The sequence below is a fragment of the Orycteropus afer genome, unplaced genomic scaffold (genome assembly GCF_000298275.1).
Source record: "Orycteropus afer afer isolate SDZICR_OR568_19922 unplaced genomic scaffold, OryAfe1.0 scaffold00172, whole genome shotgun sequence".
Classification (NCBI taxonomy): Eukaryota; Metazoa; Chordata; class Mammalia; order Tubulidentata; family Orycteropodidae; genus Orycteropus; species Orycteropus afer.
In genome coordinates this window covers 5,927,914-5,954,742 of record NW_006921759.1, presented here as the reverse complement: position 1 = coordinate 5,954,742, position 26,829 = coordinate 5,927,914, and the positions used below count along the sequence as shown (strand labels likewise).

At 36.3% G+C, this 26,829-nt stretch overlaps 1 protein-coding gene across 1 annotated transcript in view; it reads right to left on the bottom strand.

Moving 5' to 3' along the window:
* The window catches only part of PRKG2 (protein kinase cGMP-dependent 2), a 175,149-nt gene that overhangs the window by 54,037 nt on the left and 94,283 nt on the right, over nucleotides 1–26,829 (bottom strand). Inside the window, exons 8-13 of the mRNA XM_007946829.2 lie at nucleotides 22,218–22,286; nucleotides 16,718–16,816; nucleotides 14,955–15,108; nucleotides 12,776–12,912; nucleotides 9,633–9,722; nucleotides 6,521–6,662 (exon numbers count right to left, since the gene is read on the bottom strand). Of these exons, the coding sequence (XP_007945020.1) occupies nucleotides 6,521–6,662; nucleotides 9,633–9,722; nucleotides 12,776–12,912; nucleotides 14,955–15,108; nucleotides 16,718–16,816; nucleotides 22,218–22,286 (691 nt within the window). The remainder of the gene's footprint in view (nucleotides 1–6,520; nucleotides 6,663–9,632; nucleotides 9,723–12,775; nucleotides 12,913–14,954; nucleotides 15,109–16,717; nucleotides 16,817–22,217; nucleotides 22,287–26,829) is intronic.

Sequence of the window (26,829 nt, the reverse complement as noted above, 5' to 3'; positions counted from 1 at the left end):
AAAATACATAGATTTTTGATGTCTACTAGTAGTGCATTGAATTTTGATGTTAATGACTCTCATTTAAGCACAATCGCTATCTAATCAAGATACGTACATTTCCATTATCTTGGAAATTTCCTGCATGCCGCCTTCCAAACAGTATCTCTAAACCCCACAGGCAAACACTGTATTGCTTTCTACCATCTGTTCTAGAATCTCAATAAATATAATCATACAGAAGATACCATGTTGTGTCTGGTTTCTTTTGCTCAACAGAGTTAAAAAAAAGTCATTTATATTTTTACTAGAATTACTAATTTTTATTGCTGAGTAGCCTTCTATTGATGAATGTGCTACTCTATGTTTGTACATTCACTTATTGCTGGGTATTTGGTCTGTTTCTTGTTCAGGAGTTATTAGGAATCAAGTCAAGAACATTCTTCTTCCTTTTCTTTTTCCTTTTTTCCCTTTTTTCAGAATCCCTAGTAATGTTTATTATCAATTTTATTATCATTATTATTTATTTCCAGCTTTTATAGTGTACTCTTTTTTCTTTTTTAATTGTGCTTTAGGGGCAAATTTACAGAGCACAGTTTGTTTTACATTGAACATTTTGTGTACATTTGGTTTCACTCCCCAGTTACCATCCCCAACCCTAACCCACTCTCCTCCCCTCCTTGCTCAGTACCTCCACCCCATGCCTGAGTGCTAAGAACATTCTTGCCATAAATTTTTGAAGACACATTTTCAGTTTTTCTGGATAAATAGTGAGTGGAATTTCTTGTCACAGAATAAGTGTATGCTTGACTCTATGAGAAATTGACAAGTTATTCTTCAAAATGGTTTACAATTTTCTTCTCCCACCAAAAATGTAGAAGAATTCCAGCTGCTCTACATCCTCACCAGCACTTGGTATTGTCAGTCTTTTTAATTACAGTCATTCTATTGTTGTTGTTGTTATGTGCCATTGAGTCAGATCTGACTCACGGGGACCCCTCCTTGGGTTTCCGAGGCAGTATCACTACATCTTCCTTCCCAGGAGTGGCTGGTGGGTTTGAACCGCGAGCCTTCTGATCAGCAGTCAAGTGCCTTAGGCACTACACTAGAAGAGCTCCTGGGTGTGAAATGATACCTTTTTGAGGTTTTAATTTTCTTTATGATCACTCTAATGGCTTATTGGGCATTCTTGTATCTTCTTTATGACTTTTTTTTTTTTTTAAGACCTTTGACTATTTTTTATATTGAGTTATTTTGTTTACTATTTTTTAAAAATATATTCTGGATACAAGTCCTCTCTCAGATATATAGCAAATATCTTCTTTAAATATGTAGCATGCTTGTTCATTTTCTTAATAGTATATTTTGATGGTCAGAAGATTTTATTTTCTTTCTTTTAAGATTAGTACTATTTTTGTCCTACCCCACAGATATGAATATATTCTTTTATGCTTAATTGTAGATGTTTTATAGGTCAGTAATATATTTTGTAGCATAGTGCCTAAGGCACTTGACTGCTAACCAGAAGGCTGGAGGTTCAAACCCACCAGCCACTTCTTGGAAGGAAAATGGGACAATCTACTTCCGTAGTGATACTGCCTCGGAAACCCAAGGAGGGGTCACTATGAGTTGGGTCTGACTCGATGGCACATAACAACAACAACAACAACAAATATATTTTGTATTAATTTTTGTTTATAGTGTGAGGCAGGGATCAAGGTTCATTTTTTTCCATGTACGCATATCCATTCATTTCAACATCACTTACTTAAAAGATTAGCTTTTCCTTTTTGGCTGGAAATTAATTGACTGTTGTTATGGACTGAAGTATGTCCCCCAAAAATACATGTTGTAAAATCTAAACTCTATACCTATGAATGGGAGTTCTGGTGGCGTAATGCCTAAGGCATCTGACTGCTAACCAGAATGCTGGAGGTTCAAACCCACCAGCCACTCATCAGAAGGAAGGCTGGGCAATCTACTTCCATAGAGATACCTCCTTGGAAACCCAAGGAGGGGCCACTATGAGTCAGATTCCACTAGGTGGCAGTGAGTTTGGTTTCTTAATACCTATGAATGTAATTCCATTTGCAAACAGTTTTCTTTGTTATGTTAATGATGCCACATCAACACAGGGTGTGTCTTAAGCCAAACACTATTTAGATATAAAAGAAGTGGATTAGGCACAGAGAACCAAAGCCAAACCCAAGGCTGCCTAGTGGAATTCTGACTCAGAATGATGCTATACAACAGAGCAGAACTGCCCTGTAAGGTTTCCAAGCTGTAACCTTTATGAAAGCACACTGGCACATCTTTCTCCTATAGAGATGGTGGTGGGTTCTAATTGCCAATCTTTTGGTTAGAGTTACGCACTTACCACTGCTCTACCAGAGCTCCTTTTAGGCACAGGAACAAGTACAAATGAGGAAAGATTGATAATGCCACCTGGAGACCACCAAGGAAGAGAAGCTTAAAGAGATAAGAATTTTCCCAAAAACAGACAAAAAGCACTTTCTCTTACACCCTGTGCCATGAATTTGAATTTTTAGTCTCTTAAACTGTGAGAAAATAAATTTCTGTTTGTTAAAGCCATCCACTTTTGGTGTTTCTGTTACAGCAGTGTGAAGAAACTAAGACAATTGTGTGTATATATGTCTATTTCTAGACTTGATTACATTGCACTTTCCGGATCCTTATACCAATACACAGTAAGTCTTGTTTCAGGGTAAGGCTTATGATTAGATTGTCTAAGTTTTCAATTTTGTTCTTCTTTTTCAAGGAAGTTATTGATTATTCTAAACCTTCTATCTTTGACATGTAAATATTAAATTAAACTTGTCAGTTTCTTTGAAAATAGCTGCTTAAATTTGATTGAGATGGTATTGAATCTATAGCTCAATTGGGTGAAATGAGTATCTTATCAAATATTGAGTTACCCAATACATGGACACAGAATATCTTACTCTTCTTTTCTCTGCAATATTGTATTGTTTTAAATGTATAGCTCCTATACAACTCAGTTAAGTTTATTAAAAATTATAATGTCAATGCTATTGTAAATGGTATTTTTTATTTCAATTACCAATTTTTGTTGTCAGTATATCAAAATACAAGCTTTATTTATATATTGACTTTGTGTCTATAACCATGATTAGGATACTTATTCTTTCTAGTACTTTTTATGAATTCTTCAAGCTTTTCTATATAAACAATAGTGTCGTCTACAAATGAAGACAGTTAACCTCTTCCTTTCTAATAATTGGACTTTCATTTCTTTTTAATTCATTGGCTTGACTAAGACACCTATTACAATGCTAAATACAGGTGGCAATAGCAAATATTCATGCCTGTTTACAATCTACTGAGAAACTGATCAATATTTCACCATTAAGTATAATCTTAACTAAAGACTTATCCCTCATGTCTTATACACTAAGGAATGCCTTAAAGCAAACAGTTGTATAAATGTGGATCTCACCCAGTGTGGTTCACTTTTTTCAAAGTTTAAATGCCTACTTTTTGTTGCTCTCTAATACTTCTATACACTTTTGTACGTATATTATAATTAACCTAAGGAAGATGATTAATCCAATATAAGTTACTCTACCATTAAACTTCCATTAAATTTTCTATTGCAATTTTAATTTCAATTATTACATTCTTAATTTTCTAATAGCAAATCTGTTTGTTCATTCCTCCCCCCCAAAAAAAAAACCAGTTAGGTTTTTTTGATAATCTCTTGTTCCTTACTCATTTTCTGTCCTTTTCTAATTTTAAAAAAAGTATTTACTTTAAATTTTGCACCTGATTACTCTGATATATGAAATATTCATGTGTCTGCTTCTGCTCTTTTCAGTATGTACAAGGTAATACTCATAGTATCTTTTGCCTCGTGATTTTTTTTTTTTTTTTTCCAATGTGAACTAATGGTCCCTGGAACTTTCTCTTAAGGTATTCTTGGTGTCCTGAGTAAAGAATGCACTTCTCCAGGGAGAACATACATCATGTTTTGGCCACTTGAGTATGGAATCACTTTCATTTACATTTTGTTTATGTTATCCATTCTTGATGACTGGGCACCCAGTCTTCAATGAAGACCTGCCTGTGGCCAAGAATTCTTAGAGGAGACTCTTTTGTGCTCTACCAAGAGCCAAGAATAAGAAAAACATGTTTCTATGCATATGTTTTGTTTTTACAAATTGGATTATTTTCTTGTTTTGTATTTCTCTGATTGTATCTGTGTGGTTTTGGGCTTTATCCAGTGTTCTCTGATTCAAATTCCCACACTGCCAGGTCCAAGGCTTGGTTTATTTCCAGAGTATGCATTTATTAAAATCAAACCTCTAGGCCACCTAGGATTGCTTGATAGCCACAAGACAGCTAATAGGTTCAATGACTGATTCCTACTCTACACTACTGCTCAAGCTTGGTTTCCAGCCTCAAACAAATCCCCCATGCTTTCTTGTAAGCTCATTCATACATGCCTAATACTGCTTTTCATATGTCATCCAATATTTTTGAAAACGTTATTGTGAGAAGATTTTAGGATATCTAGTCTGATACTGGCTAAGACACTTGCCTGCTCACCAGAAGGCTGGCGGTTCAAACCCACCAGCCACTCCTTGGAAGGAAGGTTGGGCAATCCTACTTCCGTAGTGATACTGCCTCGGAAACCCAAGGAGGGGTCGCTATGAGTCAGGGCTGACTCGACGGCACATAACAACAACAACAACAGTCTGATACTCTGGTAGCATAGTGCCTAAGGCACCTGATTGCTAACCAGAAGGCTGGCGTTTCAGATCCACCTTGGAAGGAAGGTTGGAAAATCTACTTCTGTAGTGATACTGCCTCAGAAACCCTAAGAGGGGTCGCTATGAGTCAGGGCTGACTTGATGGCAAACAACAACAACAACAGTCTGATATATAAGGAGCTCTGGTGATGTAGTGGTTGAGGCATTTGGCTGCTAACCAAAAGGCTGGTGGTTTGAACCTACCAGTTGCTCCCTGGAAGAAAGCTGAGGCAGTTTGCTTCCATAAAGATCTACAGCCTTGGAAACCCTATGGGTCATTTCTACTTTGTCCTATAGGTTCCCTATGAGTTGGAATCAACTCAATGACAGTGGGTAGTCTAATACATAGTAAATATTCAATACTTACTTTCTAATCTCTAAACTTTTAACTCTTTCCTTTCATTTAGCTGGTTGGCAAAATAGTTCAATGGCAAATGGGAGTTACTTACTGACCTCAATGGCTATAAATACTGAAAGTGCTGTTGGAATTTCTTAAAATAGTGATAAGAAGGAAGGGATGAACCTAATGGATAGTCTGCTTCCCAGATGATGTCTTCATTTCAAGATTTTTCAAAAGGGTTTCCATAGAGAGCTGTGAGGGACACAATCAATGAAGGGATCATGAAGAGGAAGTATGATTGGGCCTTGCATTAGTGCTGCATTAGTTCTCAACACTTCTTTCATAAATAAAGCAATGCTTAATGAACAAAAATGCTTCTTAAAAGTTGGCCAGATTTCACATGGAAGCGCTTTAATTTCACACTTTTGACATGGAGAGAAATGTTTTGGCAATTATATATAGTAATTCCTAAGGCTAAATTATGCATTGGTAAGATGATGACAAAATCTATCTCCTAGGTTGTTAAAAAAGATTAATTGTAAAAGTTTTAGCATAGTAGCTTTACAAACAGTAATTGGTTATTAAATGGTAGCTATTATTTCATTATATACAAATTCTGATGAGGGTAGCTTTTAATATCTTTGGAAACATTAATTTCAGAGATGGTTGACTATCCCTGATATATTGACAATATGGGTTCCTCGAGATACAAAGTGCCTTGTATTTTATATTTCCTCAATTATGATTGTCTTGTTTAATAGTTTTTCTCTAAAGTCGTTTCAGATTGACTGGTACCATTTTTTTTTTTTTTTAGTATTATATACAAGGAGGTTCGTGTTGGACAATGGGAGATTACAAAGATGGCAACAAGGAAAGTCTAGTCCACTCTTGTGATTAGAATCACCTACAGAGATTTCAAAATGATCATGAAGATGGTGCAGGACTGGGTGACATTTCCTTCTGGAATACATAAGATCCCTATGACGTTATGTAACTGTATAGCAACTAACAACAGCTAACATTTATATGCTTATCTCCTCTCCTTATAGTGACTGTATATCTTGGAAAAGGAGTCATACTATCTTCTTTATTTGGATAGCTGGTCCCTGTAAGTAGCAGGAATCAATTAAAACCTAGTGAAAATTATTTAACAAAAATCTAATTTTAAAGATACATGTTATGTGAATGCTCACCAGGCATCACAAACATGGCTGGAATATTTACATTTCTGTACAAAAATGTATATTGTCAGAATACTGCTCTCAGAATCCTGTGTGCTAATTGCAAAGGTCACAACCCCCATTGTAAAAATAACAGCTGCACCAAAATGAAAAAGAAAATTGCAACTATAACACAACTATGTGTTTGGAAACATCTCATATGATACTGTAAGTCAGAGAATTTGTCTTACCAATTTAAGGTAACCCTCCGCATCGAGAATCAAATTTTCTGGCTTCAGGTCTCTGTAGATAATACCTAGTTGATGCAGGTAATCAAATGCTTCTGTCACACAAGCTACACAGAACTTGGAAGTGGGTTCATCAAAGCTGCCCCTGCAATGAAAGCATGTTCCCTGTTAAGTCTATGGACACTCATCTTTGTTGTCTCTTCTAGGTGTGCACCATTGTACAGGTAACTTTTTTAATATAAATGTTTTGCAGGGCAATCAACACTAAAAAGCATTTTATCTTCCGATGAATTTTGTTATTTGCTGATCATAAAGCCATTGCTTTACAAAAGAAGTATAGCATTAAAATTAGTATATCTATATTCAAATAATCATTTCTAGTAACCACATGTGAACACATAAAATATGAAGATAAAACAAACAAACATTCATTTGGACATATATAGCAAACTCTGTAAAAATTATTCCAATGGACAGTTTGAACTGGACTTTTGCAATTTATTGCTTGACTAAAAAATGACACAAGTGATCATTTGCATTTCCAGTTTATATGTCATGTAACAATAACCCAGGTCATGATGCCATGATACTGTCCTGTTTGGTGCACTTCAATCATATTAGTGTTGCCCTGCCGTCAGCAGTATGTATGGTTTTACCCAATGAATTCTTAAAATGTGGTGCTGCATGGTATAACAGATTGTGGTCTGCAGTGAGAACCTGGGATTGAATCCTGCTTTTTCCACTTATTATGTTGCTGGCTAAATTGCTTAACTATTCTAAGCCTCATAATCCACATCTGTAAAATGAGTTTGTTACTTATTTCACATGTTGTTTTGCAGATCAAGCACAATGCCTAACAAGTAGTAGACTCCTTTTCTAAATAGATTTGGTGAAGTAAAGATGGCAGATGACCATGCTTTTTCAGGTATCATGATAGTGTCTTCAACCTTCAAGGTTCTCTCCACTCTAATCAATACAACAATATACACACTCAGCTTATCAACATGGTTTGTTCAAAAGACCAGGTCATTAAGCGAAAATTGGCATTATGCAAGAGTCAGGGCCACGGTGCTGTTCCCTGTCTCCAGGGCCATTGTCCCTCTCATTACATACCACCCCTACAGAACACCCTACCCCTTACCCTGTGCAACTAGGGATGTGCATGGTGCAGTGGGCTTCCCTTCCCCACCATGAATTTTCTACCATTTGCCACCACCCTGGGGCCTGTGGGAGTTTGGGGATGGTTCAGATTGTGGTCAGGGGTTGCCTGCAACCTCTGGAGTGGCAGGGACCCATCATCACCTCCACTTGGATCAAGTCTCCACTTGGATCCCTGTGCCTCACCTCTCCACTTTACCGTTCTGCCAGCACCACCAGAGTGGGTCTCAATAGTGGATGGCTCCTGGGCCTGCAACAGGTAAGGCATGGCCTCTTGGGGCCAGGTGAGGCTATGAAGGTAGCAGAGAGGCCTCTTTGGAAGAAAAGACTTCCAATCCCTCCACCCAACTCCTACAGTGGAGCTCTCTAGCCTCCTGCATGTGGCCCCACCTGCCCCCATGCTTTTGGAGGGCCAGACCTAGGGTAATAGGAACTGCCAGAAGTTGCTGTTGCCTCATTTCTTCTCACAAACCTCTTCCTCTGCCTCTCTCTGTCACCTCAGCTCCTTATTAATGCACTAAATAATTGGGCAGCAGATTTTTTTCTATTATAAATGTGAAATGTCAGATGTTGAGACAGCAAGAAGTAGGTGTATTTTCCTAACACAATACAATTGTCTTCTATGCCAATTCTCGATGGCTGATTGTTTAGAGTGATTCTCAACCATGGTTACACATTAGAATTGATGAGATGAGTTCAAAAAGTCATTTTCTAGGTCCCAATCACAGATGAATTGAATCATCAACTTTGGAGGTAAGACCCAGAATTTAGATGTTATAAAAGCTCCCTGTGATTATAATGTAGTAACCAAGTCTGAGAACCACTGCCACAGGTAACAGTTTCCAAAGGATTTGGCCTGGCATTAACCTCCACAAGCTATTGTCAATCTGCTTTCCCATTTCCTCTTTTGTTGCCCTTATCTTCTACTCAAGCTATTCTATTTCTCATCCACAAAGTGACCTGATAATATCTCAACTTATTTTCTTCATCTTACACTAGTTTCCCTTCCTCCCTACTTTACCAACATTTTGAATATTTAGTGTTTACTTCAAGTCCTTTCTCTACCATCAAGTTTTTCTATCTCCCCCATATCTACATCACTCATTTGAAATTTAATTATAAATCACCAACTTCTTTGTTGTTATTTAGTTTTCAGCTAAAATAAGAAAATATTTTAAAACTGCATACTTTATCTACCAAAACAAGCTCTGAACTTAACAGAGGGAAAGCTTATATGTTTTACTCCTTTGGTTAGAGAAGTCTGCATTGTTTAGAAAATCCCCATACTGTCTCCTATCAAGCAATAGATGGTACTCGATAGAGACCTATGGTTCTGATTGTCCAGAAACCATCCTTCTGAAAAACTTAATAACTACATACTCTTACTCTGTTTTTCATAAGGGCTTAATCACACCCCAACTCTTAATCACCCTGATGGCAACAGATGTGGAATCAGAATTAGAATTTACATCCTGATTCTGCCTTGTATTAACCATGTGATCTTGGATTTTTTTTCTCCCTAAAAAAGTAATGACAATGACTACCTTACAGGGTGTTTACAGCTTTGTTGTTGTTGTTATGTGCTCTCGAGTCGGACCTGACTCATAGCGAACCCTCCATGGGTTTCTGAGGCAGTATCACTATGGAAATAGATTGCCAAACCTTCCTTCTGAGGAGTGGCTGGTGGGTATGAACCGTCAGCCTTCTGGTTAGCAGTCAAGTGCCTTAGGCACTAAGCTACCAATGCTCACGTTTACAGCTATAGTGTAATGTTAACTAAGAAAGCATCATTACTTTTGCTTTTTTTTAATCAAATGGTAATATTTCCTTATAATAATTTCCTAACAGCTTCTAGCATGAGTCTTTAAATGATCATAAATATAGCACCTTTCAGTATTCTGTTTTAAACCCGGTGTGATTTAACAAAAGATATTGGTTATAAACTCTTTTTCATTACCTGTCTCTTAATATACTCCATAGCTCCCCACCTAAGCAGGCTTCCAGAAGCATGTATACATACTTATTGTCCTTAAAAGTACGATATAATCTGTGAAAACAGATAAAAACATGGTTATCATCAGAAACCTACTTTAAAACTCTCTGAAAATGGCTTAAATATACCACCAGTCACATTTTGAACAATGACCCTCATCTCCTTACACATATTCCAAAGGCATTCAACTCTGTGGATCATAACAAATCATGGATAGCACTGCAAAGAATAGGAATTTCAGAACCCTTAATTGTGCTCATGAGGAACCTGTACATAGACCAAGAGGCTGTCTTTTGAACAGAACAAGAGGATGCTACATGGTTGAAAATCAGGAAAGGCATGTGTCAGGGTTGGATCCTTTCACCACACTTATACAATCTCCATGCTGAGCAAATAATCCAAGAAGCTTGATTGTATAAAGAAGAACATGGCATCAGGCTTGGAGGAAGACTCATTCCCAACCAGAGATATACAGATGACAGAAGCTTCCTTGCTGAAAGTGAAGATGACTTGAAGCACTTACTGAGGAAGATCAAAGACTACAGTCTGCAGTATGGATTACACACACCTCAATATAAAGAGAACAAAAATCTTCACAACTAGACCAATAAGCAACATCACAATAGATGAAGAAAACATCGAAGTTATCACATATTTCATTGTATTCGATCCATAATAAACACCCATGGAAGCAGCAGTTAAGAGATCAGACATCATACTGCACTGGGCAATTCTGCTGCAAAAGACCTCTTTAAAGTGTTAAAAGCAAAGATGTCACTTTGAAGATTAAGGTGCACCTAATTCAAGCCATGGTGTTTTCAATTGCCTCATGTTCATGTGAAAGCTGGACAATGAATAAGGAAGACCAAAGAAGAACTGATGCCTTTGAACTGTGCATTTACTGAAAATGCCATGGACTGCCAGAAGAATGAACAAATCTGTCCTGGAGGAAGTGCAGCCGGAACACTCCACAGAAGCAAGAATGGCCAGATTTTGTCTCACATACTTTGCTTATGTTGTCAGAAGTCCCTGAAGAAGGATATCATGCTTGGTAAAGTGGAGGCTCAGTGAAAAAAGGGAAGACCCTCAATGAGATGAATGGACACAGTGGCTGCAATAGTGGGCTCAAGCATAGAAGGGGTTGTGAGGATGGCGCAGGACTGTTTCGTTCTGTTGGACATAAGGTCTCTATGCCCTGGAATCCACTCAACGGAACCTAACTACAACGAAGCTACAATACACTGGGCCTCTTTGCAACGTTGATCTTCCTCTGCCTTCCCTTCACTTATGCTGATGCTTTTACTTAGACTGCACACCCTCTTGCCAGGGACTGATCTTCTTCATCTTAGTTTCACTAAATTTTATCCATTCTTCAAGGCCAAATTCAAAGGCTACTTTCTTGAAAAAGTAGCTAATTATCCCATCCACCAAATGTGGCCTGTCCTTCTACCTAAAACCCAAAGGCCTCTGCATCTATCTCCTTTAAGTCCTGCCTTGCATAACAGTTATTCATGCTTATGTTGTAGTCTACAAGTTGATTAAATTATGATGGATTCTCCTGGAAACAAATTCTGGGACAAGAGATTTCTAGGCAGAAGTTTAGTGAGGAGTGCACCGAGAACAACACCCATAGGGGAGGAAGGAGACAAGTTTGGGCAGGGGGAGATTTAGACTGCAACACACATGCAGTCAGTGTCAGCTTCAATGGGGTCTGCTGGGCCACCCTCACTCCCATCAGCCAGTAATCATAAGCAGGATATCATGGGTGGAGTGGTTCTCTTCAGCTGAAAGCACTGCCCAGACAACAATGCTCCAACCCTGACCTGGTAACACTCCTCAAAACTGGGGGAATGAGAGCCACAGATATGAAGGGGGATTAGGTGAGGCAGCACATTTCAACACTCGGTAAAAGTAGTTCCTGCGTCTTAATGATGAAGGGACCTGTCCTTCTCTAGCACCATGGCCAAGCTAAAGGGAACAGCAGAGCAGCCACATCATGTACAGAAGAAGGAATCTAGTAAAATGCTTAGAATGTGAGCTCTGGAACCAAGCAGCCTAGGCTTGAATCTCAGATCAGCCACTAATTAGCTATGTGCCTTCTGTTTTCTTATTGTACAATGAAGATAAGTATAACCTCACTGGTTTATTATAAGGATCAGATGAATGAATGAATGAAGGTTTAGAAGAGGGCCTGCCACCTGTTAAGTTCTCACACTAAATGCCATTAATATTTGCTCTTGATATTATTATATATTCCAATCACTTTGCAAAGAATTGGGAATAAAAAACATGAATAAGAGCTAATCTATGCTCTGAAGCTGGCCATCATCATTTGTTAATGAAATAATAATAACAAAAGGGCATCCTGGGAACATAATTAATGTAAAGGTACTTGAATGACTACTGCCAGCATTACCTGAGTTCAGACTTCCTTTTTAATCTTGATAAAAGGGTGGGGACTGGGAATAAGGTTAAGTAGGTAGATTCTTTCAAGAAATTTGATAAAAAGTATAAATTTTATTCATTATAGGGATACTTTACATCACCTAGAATTTACTAAAAGATACACTCTGGGGCATTAAGACATACATGAAAACATAAACTGATTTACACCACTAGCACATGAATTCACAAGTAGAGAGCTGTGGACTAGAACTATCTATATTTCTCCTCTAAACTCTGGTGATGGCTACACAAACAATAACTATTAGCATATGGAGCTGTTGGCATCTAAGCATTGCTAGACCATGTTATGGTGCCCCTCAGCTCCTGCAGAAAATTCAGCATTAGCACATGCACAGAAGAACTTCTGGCAAATTCTTACTTCACTACGCCAAAATTTTGTATTAGTTCTAGAGCAAATGGCCAGGTAAAAATACTCCACAATCATTTTTATATTCATTCTCCCCTTCTCTCACCTTTTCCAAAGGCTTACTGAAAAATAATTCCCGGCCCCATATTTAAAACTTCTACCATTTTAAGTACTATTGCTGCAACTGCAATGGAGGATTCAGAGTAAGACTTTCTCTCCCTCTTTTTCTGTTCTTTTATAGTTAAATACTCAAATGAAGAGCCTAAAAACCCAAAGCCCTAGAATGCTCACTTACTTCACGATGAATGGAGAACACAATTCTTCCAGGATTCTCTTCTCTGAGTAAATGTGCTCTTGTTGTTTAGTTTCAACTATGTGTTTCTTCCTTATACACTTCATAGCAAAAGCAACATTCTCATTTTTCACTTTAACCTATTAAGAAACAGATCCTCAAAATTAACTTACTCATAAAGATTTGCATTGCCTATATAAAACATTTTAATTTACAAGAGTTAAAGTTTTTCACATTAAAATGGTATGTTAAGCATTTAACCACTTATCCCTCTGAAAACTGGTAACACTCCTCAAAACTGGGGGAATGATATGCACACTTCCTAAACAGTTCACAAATATGGTTATAATTTTTTTATTAAGTAAGGAAAAAACAACCAACTCTGGTTATAAGACTTAATGCTTAGAAATCTCTATTCAGTTTTGATTGTATGACATGAAAAATTTTTACTGTAATTACCAAAACATTACTCTAGCTTTCTTAATATTCACTTCTCTGATTTTCAAAACAAAATATATAAATCAAGCTCTATATTTTCACTATTCTATATAGTAGCCAGGAGTTCTGGTGGCATAGTGCCTAAGACATTTGATGGCTAACCAGAAGGCTGGAAGTTCAAACCCACCAGCCACTCCTCAGAAGGAAGACTGGGTAATCTACTTCTGTAGAGATAATGCTTTGGAAACCCAAGGAGCGGTCGCTATGAGTCAGAATTGACTCAACAGCAGTGAGTATACAGTAGCCACTAGTCTCATGAAGTTATTAAAATTTAAATCAATTAAGATCAATTAGTCATACTGGCTGCATTTCAAATGCTCTACATGCTGTTGAGTAGCTTGTGGCCACCCATCAGACAGCATAGATACAGATATTGCCATCACTGCAGAAATTTCCATCACTGTCATAGAGTATGGCTCTACAAGGATAACCAGACTTTCACTTTAAAAGGAAATTAAAAATTCTTAAATAGGTATTTGTTCTGCTTCAGAGTCCATAAGCAGACTATATTTGACAAGTAACTAGATTGTAAAGAAACAGCTGCATTCCATATTTTGCTGCCATTTGCCATTACTGGTGCTTACCATTTTTAAATCAATGGTGAAATTGCTGCTTTAGTATTATCCAATTACAGAAGAAACAGATCTCAGCATTGTTCATTCAATCATTTTGCCAAGCTTGTGGTAAAAAGTACCACTGCAGATAGAAATTGCCATTCTCTCTTCATATGGCACAAGAAACTACAAATATCTTTTGCTCTATTCAGAAACCACCCACCCCTAACCACCAGAGATGAAGCACTGACTAGGTGTGAAGTGTACCACCCAGAGTCTCTTGGCAGCGTTTCAAACTTGCTTGTGCTCAGGGCCATCCGGCAGACGGAAGCGTCAGCACAGTTCTGGGGGGTTAATGTACAGTGAATTGTTAAAAATCTGATGGGCAAAGAAGGGCTTGCTAATTGCCAAGGGTGCAAAGCCATCTGCCCCCAGGAAGAGTACAGATCTCTGTGTTAGAGTTTCCTCAGAACACTTGGTTTGACTGACAGCACCACTTGTGCTGCTCTTTGGAAGAGGCTTACAAAGCTCAGAGAAGTGGTGATGTGGAAGAGGCAACAGAATCAGGCCCTAAGTTCCCAGCTGTCCTGGTAAACAATGCAGAGGGCTGCTCATCAAACTTCCTCAAGCACTCATCTTCTTTTCTTTTGTCTGATAGAAAATTTTGATAGAAAATAGCATAATGAAAGCCAAATAAGTCTATTCAGATACGGTACTGGAAGCTAAAAGATTTAACTGTAATATTAAAGATTTCATTCCTATGGCACTTCTACTTTTCTTTCATGTATGGAGTTAACGTGCCTTGAGTGTATGTATAAATATATCTTTTATATCGTATAGGCTCTGGGGGATGGTTACTTGGTACATACCCCAATAATCATAATCACGAAAAACATTCACAAAGGGTGTGATGTAAGAAGCTTGAGTAGCAGCTATGTTATTAAAAGTTACTAGCACAGATCAGCTACTATACAAAAGACAGAGTACAAAGTTTACCTTCTCAATTTCAGTTCAAAGCAAAGTTTTAGAAAGCAATAACAATTCATATATTCCTCTAAGATACACTGGAATATAAAACAAAATAAAAGTCAAAAGGCTTCTCTCAGATGCTTGAAACGTAAACCCCTTACAAGCTCAACTCTTCCGAACCCACCAACGCCCAGTGTTGCAATAATCTCAAGGTTCTGGAATGGGGATGATGAGGAAAATCTGGCCACCTTCTCCTTCAGCTGAATCATCTCCAGAGAGAGTGCTTTGGACAGCTTCCAGTTAGACATGGACCTCCTGCAGAAGAGATGTGACACCCCTTAGTCATGCCTTATATAAATTCCACTCTTAGAACAGTCTTATTTCTGCCAGCAATTCCCGCCCATAGTTACCACAAAGGCTACCTTAACTTTTGTACGATCAGATTTAAGCCCATTTGGGGAGAAAAACTACAAAGCAAACAAACTAAAAGAGGAACGTGCACATACAAGAAGCAGATAAATATAAAAATGAGTCAATGAGAGGTACCAAAAACCAAAGCAAGACCCACCACCATGGTTCCAACTCCTAATGACCATCTAGGATAGAATAGAACTACCCTGTAGAGTCTCCAAGGCTGTAAATCTTCACAGAAGCAAATCATCGCATCTTTCTCCTGCAGAGTAGCTGGTGGGTTCCAACTGCCACTCTGGTTAGCAGCTGATTAGTTTAACCACTGAACCACCTGAGCTCTTTCAATGACAAGTAAAATGTGTGAATTTTATGCTTTGTAAACTATACTTTAACAAGGCTTAAAGTAAAAAGAGTCAATGAGAGAATGAAAGTGAATGAAGCCAGAGAGCAATTCCCTTTGCTAAGAATCTTTGTTGCAATTTGCTATTTTTGTCAGATCTTGGAGCTTTCCATGGCTACATAAGAAAAATTGCTTTGTGGAATTTAAAAAGTACATTGCTTATTTTATGTTCAAATATTGTTGCTTTGAAATAACCATTTTTCTCTTTTAACTTTTACTGCACTGGGTTGTTGTTGTTGTTGCTGTTGTTATGTGCCTTCGAGTCGGCCCTGACTCATAGCGACCCCTCCTTGGGTTTCTGAAGTGGTGTCACTATGGAAGTAGATTGCCCCATCTTCCTTCCAAGGAGTGGCTGGTGGGTTTGAACTGCCAGCCTTCTGGTTAGCAGTCAAGTGCCTTAGGCACTATGCTACCAAAGATGTTCATAAATTATTGTTACTAGGAAAGGCCTTCAGGAGAAAAAAATATCAATTTGTTCCTTGCAAATAGCACTTAAGAGGTTCTGACTGAATGTTCTCATTTAACTCAAACTTCAGTTTTCTACAACTTCAGACCATGTACCTTTGATAGTACTATCTAGTGTACATATTCACTCTAGTAAATGTAGGAAATACTTTTCTAATAATTTTAATTAAAAAAACTAGAGTTTTCTATTAAATTAAAAAAAAAATGCTTTCATTTGTGTGACAATACATGGATCCCTACCCTCAACATATACCTCTTATAATTTGAAATAATTCTAATTATATGCCTAACTCTTCTAATCAGAATGAATGGGCTTCTCTGTGAGTTGGCATTCCTATTTGATTTCCATAGAGAGACAGGCAAAAGAGTGTTCTTTGTTTGTGAATTAATATCCTCTTGAGCTAAGTTAATTTCTCCCTAACATTCCTACTCATCACACAAAATGAAAGGGCTAACTCTAGGCTAAATAAATAAAAATCCATGTTAGTGGTAAGTGTTGTCCTCTTCACAGAAAAGCAAGTAAAAAGGACTTCCTCAAATTTTCTATTGAAGGCATATTAAAGGTGACCACATAGCAAATCATACACCTTACCCACTTTGTTGGCTGTTGGAAGCTATATCTGACACAGGAAGATATTCCCTACTTACTTTGCATGTCTTTTTTCATCATCACGGTTCAGGTTTGCCACATATCCTTCAAGGTACTTTTGGAGTTCTTCAAATGTCCCCACTGTTTGGTTGAATGTTCTAAAGAAACAAAATAAAATAAAAAGCCCTGTGCTGAAAGGTACCATTTCAGACATTTTCTCTCCAGCTCTGTAAAGACTACTTATATGGTTATGAAATGTTTATAAATTATTTTTCAATAATCAGTGGAATATTTAAGTTGCCATAATATGTAAAATACTTATTTGTTGCTGCTGTTAGCTGCTGAGCAAGCTCCCAACTTAAGGTGACCTCATGCACAACAGAACTAAGGCTGCCTGTTCCTTCACCATCTTCATCATAGGCTTTGGATCTGACCATTGTGATCCACCAGGTTTTCACCGGCTGATTCCTGGAATCAGATCTCCAAGTCCTTTTTCCTAGTCTGTCTTAGTCTGCAAGTTTGGCTGTAATCTGTTCAGCATCACAGCAACACACAAGCCTCCACTCATAGACACACAGTGGTTGTGCATGAGATGTATTGGCCAAGAACCAAACCCAGGTTTTTGGCATGGAAAGTGAGAATACTGAATTTCCAGTGTCCACCAGAATAGTTATTAGAAGTTACATAATTGATCCTTTGAGTTTATGAAAGCAGAGGGATAACAGTGAGAAGTTCTGTAATTTTCTATTCAACCCCAGAATATAATCGTGTCTACTTATTTATTAATGAATACAGTGGAAAGAAAACAGTCTACACAATCTATTTACTGGATCAACAGGTTTCAAAGGTCACAGATTTTTATTCTTATTTTCACTCATTAAATTGAGCTATTTCTTTGAAAGATCAGGGATAAAATTTCTCTCATCTCTCCTTAGATATTACTCATTCCACATTCCTTCCAAATTAAATCCATCTTTTTCACCTTAGCTTAGCTGTTTTCTGTCTGAGGTTCAGCCACTTCTTCCTGTCCTCCCTCAACGTTCACAGATCATACAGGTTTGTGGTCTGGTGATCTGAGCTCCCTATACCCTACCCCAGTCCACTGTCTCTGGGAAATCTTACATCCTGCACTTCATGAGAAAAAATAGTTCCCTTCTTCACCAAGGAAATAGTTTTTCTTGGTTGTCCTTCCAATGCTTTCCACATCCACATTCTACAATCTACCTCAACCTATGATTATTAGAGTATTTCTCTTCCCAACTACAAAATAATAAATTCTTGAAAGTAGAGATTGTGCTGTAATCATCCCAGTAATATGTTCAGCACCTTGTACATAGTAGAATGAAAAAATGAAACTTTACCTGCAAATGCCTTGAATTAATAAACCAAAGTCACCTCAAGACTGGACTGTGGCAACTTAACTGCCAGCCTAGCCCTGAAGACCACTACTCATATTTAACTGCCTCCCAATATCAATACCTCCCTATTTTTACCTGGTTAAACATGTATCACATACATGTATCACATATTTTCCATTCTCCCCTATTGATCTACTCTCTACTCTTTACTATCCTGAACTAATCATTGTGAATTGTAGAGCAGTGAAAAATAATAGTAATAATAAATAATAATAGTAATAATAATAATAAATAGTAGTAATAATAAAAATAATAGTAATAATTGTGCAGTAGTGAAAAATACCATGGAATTTCTAATTTTCAATAGGAAATTTTCAAAAAACAAATAAACAATTCTTGTACTTTGTTTTCTTTTTATTTGTTCTGTGTTGTATTTAGTTGCCACTGAGTTGGCTCCAACACATAGCAATATTATATATGACAGAAACTGTGCCCATATTCATGATTGTTGATATATTTATTCTATACTTCAGCACTATTTTGTTTGTTATTAAATTAACTGAAGTACTTGTTTAAAGTCACTTTTTAAAAAATGTAGGTGGCCCTTGTGTCACAAGTCCTTAAAAGTTCTCAGCTAACCTTAAAGTTGAAACAGCTATAATATTCTACCTGCTCCATTCAAACAGCCTGTACTCATTTGGATGTTATAGCCCGGAGGTAACTAATAAACTCCTATGAGATTTGTCTCAACAATCAAATAATAATGGAAATATCATAAAAAACACTTCCATTTATTTAGAACTATTGTCTTTTTCCATAATTACATGTTTTATGTTTTTAAAAATATATGAAGTATAGCTCAAAGTTTAACTCTTTCTTGTAATGTATCCATTCGAAGCATTTGTTAAAATAATAAATCAGGAAAGAAAAAATAAAAGTCACAGGCTTTAATTCACTTTGTTTAATTGCAAAGATGGCCCCTTTATTCTGCCAACATCTGGTGAGGATGTCCCATATGCCAAGGATTATTTCAAATGCCGCTGTGCAGCAGCTGTCACAAAGACAGCCCTGGTGTCTATACTCATAGGAAGACAGATGTTAAATAAAGCAATTAAATGAAGTGTGATTAAGGATAAGAATGTATATGGTGTGCTATGGGAGCATCTAGACTATAAGTTATAGCTAGAGTGATCATACAATTTATCATCCAAACTGGGACACTTTTCAGAGTATAAGAGGGTGCCAGTAATAAATACGTTGGGATAACCAGAACTGTCCCACAAAATCCCAGATGTAAGCCATCCTAGTCATATTTGCTTCTTCAGAATAGATTCACATACATCTTTGTCTCATTGTATCTAAGGCAGTATTTTATGCATTAAAGGATCTCATCTATACATTTGCAAATTAACTAACCATTTTACAATAAGAAATTACCAAATAATTTGCAAACTACACATAATAATTATATCCTTTTCTCACATAATGAATATGGTAAACAATACATTAATATGTGATGTATGTGATTACAATGAAGAAAAATGAATTATTCCTTTCTATCATACATACAGACCTAGGATTCTGGATCAATTTATGTCATGACACAGCCAGTGCCATGCAGTGCATGCATATAGTTTTCAGGGACTCTTATGTACAAATAAATGCATTATTTGGACAACACTGTAGTAATATATTTCCCATTTGAGAGTTGGCATCCAAAACAAACAAAACCTAAAACAACCACTTTATTACATAGTGATTGCTTCTTTTACTGAACACATGCCATGGGAAACAAAAAAGCACAGTAGTAAGAATGTTGGAATCAATCAAGTAACCTGGGCAGTAGCTTCTGCTCCCTCACAATGGCACTGTTGGTGCAATTCTTTAAGCTATCTGGAACTAATGTTTTTGTCTGTAAGGTAGAGGATTAAAATAACTCTGAATTATATAAAAGTTTATGATGGTTAATATTATGTATCGACTCAGGCTACAGTTCCCAGTGGTTTGGCCAAATACTAGACTAGTTGCTTTTCTGTAATGTAATGTAATATAATGTGATCACCTACCATAATGTCATCTAATGTAATGTAATCAACAACACATTGAAAGGGGAGTTTTCTTAGGGTGCATCCTGCCTTCAGACTATTAATTAGATGTTTTGGAAGAACTTGCTTTCTCTCTTGACACTTTGTACTCTTGCCATCACTGATCTTTGGACAAAAGCTTGCAGTAGTGTCCCAGCCTCTTGCCTAACCTACAGATTTTTGGGACTTGCTAGTCCCCCACAATCCTATGATGCATCTGGAGTCTCCTGACTTATGGATTAGTGACATTCAGCCAGACCCCAAATTGTGTGAGCTAATCCGCTGAAGTAAATCTCTCTCTCTCTCGCTCTCATTCTCACTCTCTCACTAAACACACATACCCCTCATTCACTGACATGGTGGTTAGTTCAAAAGACCAAATTATGCAAAAATTGCCATTATGTAAAAAATGGAAGATAACATCAGAACACAAAATGGAGGATGACTACATCATTATATAACTGTCAAATCACATTATACATAACTGGCAAATTATATCATTACAAAACTGCCACATTACATTATTATATAACTGCCAAACCACTGACAATCATGGCCAGCCAAGTTGACACATAACCACAAAACCTTAGCTGTCACAGCCAGTGTTATGTTCCTCTAACAACTCAGCATTTGTTGCTGCCAGACAGACATCACTGATGCAGAAAATTGTCAAATGGTAGATTTTTCACTATTGTCATAAATGCAAAATGTAGGAAAATGAGATAATCAGTAAGGGAGGAGAAGGTATTATATATATATGTATATGTGTGTGTATGTATGTATGTATGTATGTATATCTCACTGGTTCTCTTTCTCTAGAGAATCACAACTAAGACACAATTATTGTTAAATTTTCAGGTGTGTTAATGGCATAATGGCTATGTATTAAAAATAGTACTTAGCTTTTAGCCATACAAAAAGTAAACCAAACTCACTGTCGTCGAGTCCCTCCTTGAGTTTCCAAGGCGGTATTACCACAGAAGTAGATTACCCAATCTTCCTTCCAAGGAGTGGCTGGTAGGTTTGAACCTCCAGTTTTCTGGTTAGCAGTCAAATGCCTTAGGCATTATGCCACCAGAGCTCCCTTTAGAATAATTATATGTTTAGAACTTGCTTGAAGATAGTGCCAGGGAGGCAGAGATTGGCAAAGGGGTGTAGATCAGGCATGAGCTCATAACTGTCAAACTTGCATCATCGGATTCATAATACTATTCTGGTTACTTTTGAGTATGTTTGAAATTTTCCGTAAAAGAAAAAGTTTAAATAAAAACATTCTAAAGTTCTCTCCAGCTCTAATCCTCTAGGAATCTCCATTCAATACCTGTTTTATTTGATTATTAGTCAACTATATTTCCCCTCATAAGACTTCTTGCTTGCCATTTTACTATATTTTTGTTAATATTTTGTATTAGTAAGGCCTGTTTCTTCAACTACACTATGAATGCTTTCAGGCAATGTTCTGGCTTTGAAAAAATTGCATTTCTTTTATTCTTTTTGGCAAATAATCAATGTTGAATTGATTAATGCAAGATCCAAGAGTTCAGATTCAAATACGTTTTCAAGAAAGATAAGGGCACAAAATGAGACTTAATGGAAAATAAGCTAATGCATTTAGAGATACTGACATATATCACTTTGCAAATTGCTACAAATGTTAAATTAAAACTTATATGCATATATAGATAGCTAAAGAATATTTCATTTTCTGCCTGAGAGAGACAGATTTTCCTTAAAAAAAATTTTTTTGACTGATTAGGACATTTTAGAAATAAATTGTGAAATTGTTCACTATGTTATATGGAAAGAAAATCCATAAAAGCACTGATAAGCTTATTTCTCTAGAAGATGAGGAATGTAAATCATTCTATTGCTGATATTTATGTACCAACTTTGCACACAAAATATTTAGCCTACCAGCATCTGCCACTGTCTCAGACAGATTCAGATCAGAAGCCTGGTTTCTCCCCATGAATTTTAATAGAATGTACTCGCAGCTGGGGATTGGCCAACATTTCTTAGTGGTGATGAATGAGAAGGCAGATCAGTCCTTGGAACAGAAGGCCAAGTCTGCAAAGGTGGCAGTAGCCTGCCTTCCCCAACAACATTAGTATACTCACTCTCGATCTATCACCAGACATGCAACATCATTTTCTTCAGCAATAATGTTAGCAGACCTGACATCATCACTGCAGGGGAAAAAAAAAAAAAGAAAGAAAGAAAGTCAGCTTTCACGTTCAACAGTTAGAAACTAAACATCCATTGTTATTAAGAAATGTGTTACTTTGTATGAAGCACTATCATGTAATCCTCCCAAAGACTGTTATCTTTTAACACTGCAATTTATACTCATTCTCTTTGCAAGAATAAAAAAGAAAAAGGATTTGAAGTGTGTTCTAATAAAGGTTAAATACACAGGACTTAAAAAGAGAAGATAATTGTACTAGGACAATAGAGGAATCATTGACTACAATTGAGTATGGAATCTAGTTTTAAGGTTTGTTTTGGCCAAAATGAAATAACTCTCATCTGATCCCAGGAGACATACTAATGAAAACGGAAGCAAAATATTATTATTAAATTAACTGTTCAGATAAATTTATTGGAAAAACTTTCAAATAATGAACATATGATAGCTCATCTAATAATACATTTAGAAATACAAATAATACAAAATACAAATAAAGAATACAAATAACACAAATAAAGTGTTTTTAGTGTCATATCACCCAATTCAATTAATACTAAAACAGTTTTATTTCAGTCTAGGGTGTGTATTTTCCATTAAAATCATGATGTCAAAGCATGTCTTACATTTAATGTCTTACATTTAATGAAGAGTATTTTTTTTGTTTCTTGTAGAATACATAATAATATGGCACATCTTACAACTGATGATACCTTAGAGATGATAGATTATGGTATATGATCTAGTGATGACAAAATTAATTACCTAATGAGTACTAATGGGTTAAGCACTGGTTAAAGCATTCCCTGGAGGTATTTCTTTATATTAATTTCCTCTTATCGTTGTTGCTATTAGGTGCTGTTGAGTCAATGTATAAACTAAAGACACTAAAAAACGATATACCCCTATAGTACCCAGTGCTATGAAATTCATTCAAAATGACCTCGGAATATCAAGCATACCACAGAGTAGTAAACATTAGAACTACTCTAAGAAACTTCAATAAAAATGGTATTACACAAAGTACAGTTCTTCATCTTTCCTTAGTGATGGGACAGCAGCCCATCTCTACCATTCAAAAGAAGTCCCTTATCCACAGAGCCAACATGCAGAGACCTCCTGACATACTTCATCATTCCTCCAAAGTTTACAGGGTTGTCACTAGAAAAAACTGATGAAAACATTTCTGCTTCATGGCCTTTCTGAGTTGGTAGCAGGGTAGTCCATATTCAGTTTGTATATATGTATATGGTACAGATACCATATTTAATTGTAGACCAACTACTTAATTTGTGAGTTCAGAAAAAGGGAGTTCAAACTCACTGCCATCGAGTCAATCCTGACTCATAGCAACCCCCTTTGGGTTTCAGAGGTGGTGATCTTTATGGGAGTAGATTGTCCCATCTTCCTTCTGCAGAGTGGCTAGTGGGTTTGAACTGCTTTAGGCACTATGGAATTCCTTTTATTTTTCAATGTTATAATGTTGACTAGAAATATTCTAGGCAAACACTTCACAAGTCTTAGATGTTTATAAATACATTTATGTTCCTTTCATGATAACTTCATAAGTGCACACAAAATTCTGAAAAAACTCCTGGGACTACTTAGTGTCAAGTCATAGAAATAGACAGAATATAAGGAGTTCTGAGCCACAGTCAGTGGCCCTGAAAAGTCAAATCATAAAAAGGTACAAAAATGTAAAAATACCTATATCCAACTTGTCTTCTCATTGATTTTAATTTTATGGGTTTAAATGCTTTGGGGAGTTAAATATCTGTATTAAGCATAAAATAACTATGTTTCTTATGGGAAAACACTATAATTTGCTAGTAGCTACAAACAGCATAAATTATTTCATATCCATCAAAACCAGTGTATTTCCTTTTTGTGAGCTATTTTGACTCCATAGTGCCTTTAGAAAGCTCTTGTGCACTTTCAACCTTTAGTAGTTTTGCTTGGAAATGTGAGAAAAATAATCTGTAAATGTTAAGAAAGAATACACTGAAGTATTGAAATTTTGGAAAATGATATTACCTGATTATATTACATGAATAGATTAATATTCTATGATAAAAAAAGAAGTAGACTAAAATATAGGAAAGTTTCCCTATTATTAAAACAAGCTCATTATCAGCTAGAAGATGAGAAAGAACATTTAGTTTGTCTTTAAATTCTACTTTTAAATTATTACATATTAGCTGTAAAATAATTCATTGAATTTTAGTTGTTGTTGTTGTTTTAATAAGAGTTTTATGATCTTAAATAGACATATGTGTCTTCAGGTAATTTATGAATACTTTTTCTTTGCTCTGTACCTGTGTAAATCTGACATACAAACCAGTAGGCAAAAGTCAAGGGGAAGATTAATGAGCAGAAATAGTACATTCTTTATAAGCATAATATGGAAATAAAAACATTTAGTTACAACATAAATTTTAAGTGATTTCTTAACAAATACCAAGTTTTCACTAGTGCATAAGGCATCTGGCTGCTAACCAGAAGGCTGGTGGTTCAAACCTACCAGCCACTCCTTGGAAGGAAGAGTGGGCAATATACTTCCATAAAGATTCTGGCTCAGAAACCCAAGGAGAGGTTGCTATGAATCAGAACTGACTCAACAGCAGTGAGGATTTTTCCTTTTTTAACTCCTAAAAAAGGTGCACTGCCCAAAACTTCACCTTTTATAAACTTATTCATATTTAGGAAAATTAATTTCTTTAGACTTAAGGTTTTTTTCTTTTTTCTTTTTTCCCTGAGTTCCAGGAAGTGCAAAGTATCACCTGGGCCATTTTAATTACACTTTAAAAATATTTCTTCTGTATGGCAGATGAAAAGAAAAGAAAAAAAAGTCTGAGGTTCAGGTAGAAATTTCAAATAGACTATCTTGAGCTGTTCTTAAAACCTGTAAGATAAGCAGATAATTTTTTTTTAAGAAAATATTGCTTTTGCTATGATGATTTTAAACACCCAAAATACAGAAAGTCATTATTTGATGAAAAAGAAGGGGGAAATCTCCAAACAGGGTAAAATGTCAATCTTCAGAAACTGTTTGGGGGTGAGGGGGCTCATAATTAAGTGGAAAATACAACTTTTACATCTTTAACCTTTTTTTTCTGATTTTTATAACTAAACATTATAACACCAATTTTATTTTCACTTGAAAACTTATTTTTTTTTCCTATTTAACTTTCCTGTGCACAATTAGTATACATATGTCCTGCATTAAAAATGTATTAAAAATTGTGAGGAGTTCTGGTAAGATAGTGCAATGGGCAGACAGACTGCCCAGACCCTCTTCAACACAAAAGGGGGACCCAATTAACATAGACACAGAATATGATCCTGGAGCTCTGAGCTTTAAAAGGAAGGATGCATAACTGGACTAAACTCCAACCAGTAGAAGAACCTGCATGAAAACACCAAAAAAGAAGACATATGGAGCTGTGGTCTGTCAGAGATCCTGACAGCACGGACAGCTTGGATACTGCCTAGTGATGTTAATTAAAATTAAAATTATTATTTTTATTATTACTTTGTCCTTTTTGTTATTATTCTTTATTCTTCACTCTCCAGGTTCTACTTTTTAGCTTTTTCTCTCTTCCCTGTTCTTGGTTCCCATTTTCTTCTTTCTTGTGGTTAACCTCTTTCCCTGTTTTTCTCTTTGCATTTTTCCCATTTTTTTCTTCATTATTCTCCTACTCTATCTTTTTTCTCTTATTGCTCTCTCCACAGACTTTTCTTCTTCTTTTTTTGTTGATTGTTCCTGTTTGTTTACATGGCATGTTTTTTGTCTACTTGCTTTTATGTTTTTGATGGCCTTTCAACTGCTGTTTTTGTCTAAATGAGTGGGAGACAGCAACAGTGCCCATACAACACAACTACAACCACACTTTCTGCAGCTTCACTTGCTGAGAGTCACCACTTCCTTCTCCGCCAACTGGCCAATATAAGCGACCACCAAGAAGAGCTTAATTCACCCTTAGCTGCTCTTCACAAGTAGCTAACAGAGATATAAATACAACACTGTCACAATGTCTCAGAGACAACAGACCATCAAAGTCCACACAAAGAAGCAAGATAAAGTGGTATAAACAAGGAAGCAGAATACAGATCCAGAACACCTCCAAGAAACAGCATTGAACTCCCTGATAAGGAATTCAAAAGAATTATGTTTAGGTATCTTTAAAGGATTGAGAGACAGATCAAGGAAAACACTGACAAAATTAAGAAAAACACAGAAAAAACCCTAGAACAATTTTGGAAGATATACAAGAACAAAACGACAAAATAAATGAAAAATTAGAAATGATACAAAATCTAAACCAGAAGATCGATATTAAATTACCAAAAATAGACAACACATTGAAAGGGCAAAGGAGTAAAATTGAATTAATGGAAGACAGGATTCATGATGTTGAAGATAAATACCTGAATATGTCTTTGGAAAGGGATCAATCAGAAAAAAAATCAAAACAAAATGAAGAAAGCCTAAGGTTCATGTGGGATACCATCAAAAGGAATAACCTACATGTAATCAGAATTCC